The following is a 9,056-nucleotide window of genomic DNA, read 5'->3' on the forward strand; positions in this document are numbered from 1 at the left end:
GCACAACGCTCTCATCAGGATACTCTACAACCACTTTGTAAACATATAGGCACACGTAACAACAGCAGAAACACAAGGTAGCTGTGATGATCACTGGTGGTTCTGCAACGACCATATTAACAAACTGATTCCAGCTGCTTTCAGACCTGCACTGAACTAAGATATCATGAGCTTTGACTGTAGGAGCAGCTAACACACAGCTAACCCTGCTAACACACAGCTAAAACTCTGCTAACACAGCTAACAAACTGCTAACACACAGCTAACCCAGCTAGCAGCAGGTATTTACAGATTTTCTCTGACAGTAACATTCAGAATTCTCCGCAATCTACTCGGGGTGAGCGAAGGCCCGCCCCCACCTAGCCTCCGATTGGCTAGTTTAAGGCAAGTCCAGTGATGATTGGTCGGAGTTTGGGGAATGAAAATAAAATAAGCCAATCAGAGGTTGGGTAGGGGCGGGTTTTGTCTTACCTGGGGTGTGAAAAAATAAAATACTTCCGCAAAGATGAAACCAAACAATCGACATCCTTTAATAGAAAAGAAATAAAAACCTTCAATCTTTTACCCAATTAAACATGTTGATAATATTTTAGAATAAAAATAATACATTTAAATAATAATTTCTTTCCTCTCAGTTTGTGTTTTTTAATGTTAAACTTTGTTTATAACTCCTGGTGATGTATTAACAGAGTTATGTTAGTTTATGTGTGAAATTTATATTGTTTTTAAATAAAGATTATTTAAGGAAAACTGTGTGTGGTCCATGTGGTGTCAGAATAATATAATATCTCTATATATTACAGACAAAGTTTCCTATTTTTGTATTATTTATATTTTAACTTGCACACTTACACCACATTGAATTCCTTGTATGTGTAAACCTGTTTGGAAACAAAACCTGATGCAAATGACATGTTAACTCCTGTTGTCAACGACTGACACGGAAAGAGGAAGGTAGAAGGGTGAGCGGGTTCAGGACAAACGTCCCCTCATCCCTCTTCTCTTTGTGTAATCATTTGTCTGCTGGTTCAGACGTTTGTCTTCGTTCTTCACCTTCACTCTCTCCAGCTGCTCCACTTTTCTCCTCCACTTCCTCTCAACACTCTCCAGCTCGTCAAGCCAGGTATGATTTTATGGAAGCTCGTCTCTTCTTTGTTTCTGTCTTAATCAACTCATCCTTGTGTCTCACGTCCTCCTCCAGCTTCATCTGTTCACCTTTCAGTTGGTGAACTTGCTCCTTCAGAGACGTGTGTCCTCTGTTGACGGCCTCCACCTACCTGCAGCTCAGTCCCTCAGTTGGAGTCGTCTCCTGCTGCAGCTTCACCTCCAGCGTTTCTGCCCGACTCTTCTTCAGCTCCTTGTCTTTTGCAGTGAGTGCGGCCAGGCAGTCGATGTAGGCGTTGGGACGAGATCTCCTTTTCTTTTCTGCGTGAGTGATTTAAAAATGTAAGAATAGTGAGGAAGGTCTGATTAAAGCTTTGATAGGTTGAATTTTACTGTGTTGATATTGAATATGTGTGCATCCATGTGTGTAGAACAGCTCTTAGTGTGAATATGTGCAGTACATGTGTTTATTCAGAGTTCACAGTGTGATACATGCATGTTTATGTGGTTCTAAATATGTTCCTGTGTGTTTTTTCCGTTGCTCTGATTAGACAGCACTTGACCATTCCTCTCAGTGTTGGCTGTGATCGAGCGTCATAGGAAAGCCATCAGTGTGCGTCAGTTCTGTGGAACCTGGGACACACACACCTCTCCCCTGCAGGTTTCTCCGTCCTGCCTCCACCTGAGCCGTCATGGATCTAATGGAGGAGGGAAACGTGAGCTGTGGAGTTAAAAACTGTAGCACGCCAGGCTTCCAGGAAAACTGCTCCAACCAAGACTGTCAGAAGGAGGAAACAAGATTTGGATCGATTGAGTTAGGTGGGTACAAAACAATGGTGATGATACTGTAGACGATTTTAAAATGATACAGCCAGCTACTGTTATTATTATTATTATTAGTTATAAAACAACAACTTCAACCTTTATCTGAAAGACAGAAAATTAAAACATTTTCCTCTTATAACTAATAAAACAATTTATTAAATTATTACAGAGAAAAACTGAGAGTTGAGATGATTCTACAGTAAATACAAAGCAGCTGCTTAGCTTAGCTTAGCATAAAGACAGGCTTGTCCTCTTAGCCTGATTCTGTCAACAATCAATAAACAGATTCTCCTCCCAGCACCTTTAAATATCACCAATTAAAACGTTATATATTGTTATATAAACACATGCACACAAGCATTTGAATAGATTTAAAATCACACCACATTAAACTGCCCAGTTGCTCCTGTCTGTTTCCAGTGAACATGATGAATTACCTCTGCAATATTTTAACTGAAACTGTAAAAACAATCTGGAAAATAAATAAAAGTGCTGGAGGAAAAGTGAGTTATAAAATGAAAAAGTAAATATGTGTGTGTGTGTGTTTTCCAGATTTAGATATGCAGTACATATTTTAAAATTAATTAGCAGAACTTGGCCAGAAAGCTTCAGCAGAATGATGCGAATGAATTTTCTAAGGAAGTTAAAGTTATAAATAACAGTAAAATATTCCTCCCGTCTTATATTGATCACTGGGGCTGAAAATGTTGCTGAGCTATGGAGAAAACATTTAGAGGATATTTTCACCTGACTCCATGTTGTTTCTTATATTTTTATACTAGTCTTTCATAGTAGTTTAGGAAAAAACTGAAAAAAATATCTTCTTGTGCCAGTAATCATGAGAACAAATTATTTCTGTGAATGTTTTTTACCATTTTCCATTGTGGACTTAATAATGTGTAAATTTGTGATTCTAATGAAAATCAATCATCAATATTTCGTTTTCTAGTGTGTCTGACTGTGATTTTGGTTTCACTGATAATCTTCGGCCTTCTTGGAAACACACTGACCCTTCTGGTGGTTTGGCTTCGCCCACACATGAGAAGCTGCACCTACCTCTACCTGAGCAGCATGGCTGTTAGTGATCTGCTGAATCTTCTGCTGCTGCCTCTGGATATATATAAGGTGCACTCACATATATCCTATAATACTTATATACTTATACACCTTTTTGTTGCAGTTCACTGTGATTTGACCAGATACTCATGGTTTGGCTGAACGTGCACTAAACGGATTGTGTCTCTTCCAGCTCTGGACAGACTTGAAGTTGGGAGACTTCGCCTGTAAGCTGACCGTGTTCCTCTCAGAGTGCTGCACCTACTGCACCATCCTCCACATCACCTTTCTCTCCTTGGAGAGGTACCTGGTTGTCTGCTGGCCAATCACCTCCAAGACGCTGGTGACACATCGCAGAACCAGGGCTCTGATTGGCTGCCTCTGGCTGGGAGCGGCTGTCAGTGCAGCACCATTTTTGGTCATGATGGAAGTGGATCATAAGGGAAAAGAGGATGAAATCGAAGTGTGCAGATTATCAAAATCCTCATTCTCCTCTGGCCTCATGTTGGCCATATTAATTCTCTACAACCTGTACTTCCTGGTACCCCTGTGCATCCTGGGACTAGTCTACATCCTGATTGGACGGACTCTGAGGCTCCGACCACAAAGCAGCCGTAAAGACAAGAGTCACCAACACGCAGTCAAGATGCTGGGTGAGAAACACAATCCAACACACACACCCTTAGGTTCTGAATTTAGCTTTTACTAAATACAACTGACAAAGGCTGACGAACAGATTTAATACTTTGTCTTCATCTCAGCTTCCACATCTGGAGCCAGAGTCGGAGCTGTATCATCCAATAGTTAATCAAAACTAAATTTACCAGAAAAAGAACTCACCAGTTTTATGAGAACCACATAAAATGACAGAAACCATCGTTGAGAATATATTTGATGTGTATTTTGACTTTTTAGTTTGGTCCATGTCCCACCTGTTACCATCAAGGAGGCAGGCAAGGTTTAGGACCTGCAGCCAGCCACCAAGGGGCAATCGAGATGCTTCGGCTTCACTTTTGGGGAGCAGTCATGTCGTCCATCTTTATTTCCAGCTGTGTGTCAATTTAGGGGCTGCATCACAGCGACACGAGTAGAAAGGCTCCTACAGATGCTTCCTTTCATACCAGAGAAAGCTCTGACAAGTGAATCCTTCCAGGTCCAACATATCCCAGGACTCATTGCACTTTGGTGACGAACCGTATCAACTCAACTAACGGCTCACATGTTAAAAAACCAAGGGGCATTAAGCTTTCTGTCGTGTCCAACTTAAGGACAGGACAAGCTTCTCCTCTGTGGACCAGACGGTCTCATTTTGTTTCAGCCTTCACAGTCTACCTGACCGAGGAAGGAGGTGGGTTGAGTAGATCGTGTCCTCTGAAGGTTGCAGCCCCTGAACTGAGACACAGCTCTCTTGTTTAACAGTGTGAGACATGTATTCTATCACCTGCAGATATTGATGATTCTCATGTCCACTTCCTGTGTCCTTCTCCTCATGTCCATCAGGAGTGATCTTCTTGGCCTTCGTCCTGTGCTGGCTGCCCTACATCGTCGGCCTGACCATGACCTATGTTTCTGAGAGCACTGGTGCTGAAAGTCCGGGAACTAACACAGACACAAACACACTCTCGGACATGAACACTCCTCCTGAAAGCACAGGCAACATGGCCTCTGTTACCGAACCTGTTAGCCTCTCAGACTGGGACCTGAAGACACAAGCTCACACAGACAGAGATGATGCACTCTGTGAAAACACAAACAACGAGATCGACACACTCAGTGATGCAGACGCACACTTGGTGGACACACAACCTGAAACGCTCAATGACCCGGGCGCAGGTTCTGACAATACGAGCGCACATCATGTTGTATCACACGACATCAGAGCTGGGGAGAGCACACACAACCTGGCTCCTCGCACTGAAAGAGACACACACTCGGAGATACACAATACTACACGTAACAAGCAAAACACAACCCTTTGCATAAAGTCACAGAAGGACACACTCAGTCTCACAACAGCGACAGCAGGCACACACACATATGCTGTGACGCCCACTGACAGTACACACAATCACACACTGACTGAAACATACTTGTATTATATCCTGTTCACCTGGATCCTTTCCCGCCTCAGTTCTGCCATCAACCCTCTGGTGTACCACCTGATGTCTGCCAGGTACAGACACGCTGTGCGTAGCCTCGTGCACACGCACTGTCTCACACCGTCTCACTGACTGAGCACAACGCTCTCATCAGGATACTCTACAACCACTTTGTAAACATATAGGCACACGTAACAACAGCAGAAACACAAGGTAGCTGTGATGATCACTGGTGGTTCTGCAACGACCATATTAACAAACTGATTCCAGCTGCTTTCAGACCTGCACTGAACTAAGATATCATGAGCTTTGACTGTAGGAGCAGCTAACACACAGCTAACCCTGCTAACACACAGCTAAAACTCTGCTAACACAGCTAACAAACTGCTAACACACAGCTAACCCAGCTAGCAGCAGGTATTTACAGATTTTCTCTGACAGTAACATTCAGAATTCTCCGCAATCTACTCGGGGTGAGCGAAGGCCCGCCCCCACCTAGCCTCCGATTGGCTAGTTTAAGGCAAGTCCAGTGATGATTGGTCGGAGTTTGGGGAATGAAAATAAAATAAGCCAATCAGAGGTTGGGTAGGGGCGGGTTTTGTCTTACCTGGGGTGTGAAAAAATAAAATACTTCCGCAAAGATGAAACCAAACAATCGACATCCTTTAATAGAAAATAAATAAAAACCTTCAATCTTTTACCCAATTAAACATGTTGATAATATTTTAGAATAAAAATATACATTTAAATAATAATTTCTTTCCTCTCAGTTTGTGTTTTTTCATGTTAAACCTTGTTTATAACTCCTGGTAATTTATTAACAGAGTTATGTTAGTTTATGTGTGAACTTCATATTGTTTTTAAATAAAGATTATTTAAAGAAAACTGTGTGTGGTCCATGTGGTGTCAGAATAATATAATATCTCTATATATTAGAGACAAAGTTTCCTATTTTTGTATTTTTTATATTTTAACTTGCACACTTACACCACATTGAATTCCTTGTATGTGTAAACCTGTTTGGAAACAAAACCTGATGCAAATGACATGTTAACTCCTGTTGTCAACGACTGACACGGAAAGAGGAAGGTAGAAGGGTGAGCGGGTTCAGGACAAACGTCCCCTCATCCCTCTTCTCTTTGTGTAATCATTTGTCTGCTGGTTCAGACGTTTGTCTTCGTTCTTCACCTTCACACTCTCCAGCTGCTCCACTTTTCATTGATATTGTAAGGATTCTTCTTCTTATTATTCTCTGCCAAATGAATTGGCTTTTTGAGGGCTTTAACATGCTCAACTTCTTACCAAACTTTGCAGGAATTTCAAAAGTCTGAGAAATTTACGTATTCTGGAGTAATTTGAAATGGGCGTGGCAAAATGGCTCAACAGCGCCATCTATACACAGCCCCTGAGTTCACTTTGACCGATCTTCACGAAAAATTAATACACAGGTGTATCATGTTCAGGGCGCACAAAAAAGTCTCAAGGAGCATTATGAAAAACGCAACAGGAAGCCCGCCATTTTGGATTTAGTGGCCATTTTGGATTTAGTGGCCATTTTGGCCATATTCCACATTTTTACTTTGATGTACTTGTCCCAGGGCTTTCATCTGATCAACTTCAAATTGAGATGAGTGTCATCACAACAACATGGAGATCTAAACTAACTCGAATTACAACTTTTCGTCACACCGTGTGACCGTGGCGTGGCGTCAAAGTTTGATTACGCGCCATCAAAACACGAGGTTCTGTATCTCGGACATATTTGGTCCAATCGAGTCCAAACTAGACATGTAAGACAAGAGTCCCGGCCTGATGACATCTACACAGAAATCGTGACTTAAAATAACAGCGCCCCCTGGTGGAAACAGGAAATGTCTTGTTTTTTGCATGTATTCCACTTGGATGTATTCCTCCTCATCCACTTACTGCAACCATATCAAACTGTGGCAAATGGGTCTCAAGACATTGATAATGTAGGCATAAGATTACTGTGACTTTTCGTCAAAGGCCATATTAGTGGCGTGGCGCCAAAGTTCATCAACTCGCCGTGACACACGAAATTGCTATAACTTCGGTGTTCAAGGTTCAACCTCCCTCAAACTACATTTGTGTATCAACCCCCCCCCCCCCCCTGAAAATATTCAGATGGTTTTAAGGAATGGGCGTGGCAAAATAACTGACTAGCGCCCCCTAAAGGGCAGCCCCGGCACCACGATTGGCCGACATGTACAAAAATCGCTGGGGTCATGTGTCTTTTCACAACAAACAAATAAGTCTCTTGGACAGATATGCTAGACCAAACAGGAAGCCCGCCATTTTGGCTTTAGTGGCCATTTTGGCCATATTCCACATTTTTACTTTGAAGTACTTGTCCCAGGGCTTTCATCAGATCAACTTCAACTTCTGGGAATGTCATCTCAACAAGATGGAGATATGAACTACCTCAGAATATTTGATTTCATCACACGGTGTGACCGTGGCGTGGTGTAGCATTTTGATGACACGCCATCAAAACATGAGGTTCTGTATCTCGGACATATTTTGTCCAATCGAGTCCAAACTAGACATGTAAGACAAGAGTCCCGGCCTGATGACATCTACACAGAAATCATGGCTTAAAATCAGAGCACCACCTGCTGGCTACAGGAAGTGACATTTGATGCACTGCTCCTGGCTGCTTAACAATATAGAGCTCAAATGAGCTGAGAGAAGTCAATGGACCATGGTCAGAATTGTGACATTTCCTCAAACCGTGGCAACATTGCGGACAAAGGACACAATGTTGTCATAACTCCAGTGTGCATAGTCCTATCACTACCAAACTTCTGTCACATGATTAGAGTCCAAGCCTGAACAGCTCTATGTGTCAATATTTACTCAGTGTCATAGCGCCACCTACTGATTCGCCATGAAACAGGAAGTACTTTGTAAATCCACCCTGCAGTATCCAACCGGCTCCGAACTACTGACCTATGATCACATCCTGACCTGAACACATCCATATATTAATATTAGTTCAGGGTCATAGCGCCACCTATTGATCAGTGTGAAAATTAAGTTGTTGTAACATTGTCCAATTGACACAAAATTGCTCACGCTACATCAGAGCCCCTACTTGAACAGATACATTAGTCTGTAGGTAATAATAGTGATGGCGCCACCTACTGGCAGCAGGAAGTAAGCTTTGTTTTACAACTATCATTCGATTTACATAGAATTGTCACAGCGTGATGTGCAGTTGATAGCGTGGACCATAATGAGCAATTAGCAGGCAAGGATCGACATCGCTCGACGGACGCAGGAAGTGAAGCGTTTATCCTTGCCGCAGTGCGCAAAACGCATGCAACGTGGAGACGTGCGCTTGGTCATTGATCGCTCTCTCCACCGACCGCAACAGGCTTCAACATGCGTGTGGTCGAGCCCGTCAGTGCTACAACGTAGCCCTAGTTTCAGTTTTTACATCGTTAATCTGAAGCAAACTTTACTGAATTTGTCATTCGTGTGTTAAATAAGTGAACATGCAGAATAATGTATTTGTCTGTCACATGAAATAAATAATAGTTAGTGTAACTTTACTAAAATAGACAGTCCCATAGAGAACCTGAGGCTGATGTCCACCACCTATTTCCTCAGCTAAAGTGAACTGATATGATCTGATGAACTCTGAAGTTATAAACTTTTATTTTTATCATGTTAGTCTGTGAAAGTGTTAACCTGGCACATGTATGACTTCACATATCTGTGTATTTGTGTTGAGTTTTCCTCGAGGTGACTCAGACAACCTGCACCCGTGGATGTCCAACAGGACTGAACACAGAGAGTAATCACTTCAGCACTGACTCCAGGTACAGACCTGTTTTCAGAACTGACAAACAATCAAAGCAAAGTATTGTACATTAGACATAATACGTTAAATTATATACGCAAAACTTTTAATGTGTAAGAACTCCATACTGCACATTCACTGTCTTG

General features: G+C 42.2%; 1 protein-coding gene across 1 annotated transcript; it reads left to right on the forward strand.

Annotated features, from left to right (window-relative positions):
• The first annotated feature begins 1,796 nt into the window (after positions 1–1,796).
• Positions 1,797–5,216, forward strand: LOC117756540 (growth hormone secretagogue receptor type 1-like). The gene is made up of 5 exons (XM_034577083.1): positions 1,797–1,923; positions 2,834–3,054; positions 3,179–3,638; positions 4,486–4,945; positions 5,117–5,216. Exons 1-5 carry the CDS (start codon positions 1,797–1,799, stop codon positions 5,214–5,216), a joined length of 1,368 nt encoding a protein of 455 aa, XP_034432974.1.
• The last annotated feature ends 3,840 nt before the right edge of the window (positions 5,217–9,056 follow it).

Source organism: Hippoglossus hippoglossus, chromosome 22 (assembly GCF_009819705.1).
Source record: "Hippoglossus hippoglossus isolate fHipHip1 chromosome 22, fHipHip1.pri, whole genome shotgun sequence".
Taxonomy (NCBI): Eukaryota; Metazoa; Chordata; class Actinopteri; order Pleuronectiformes; family Pleuronectidae; genus Hippoglossus; species Hippoglossus hippoglossus.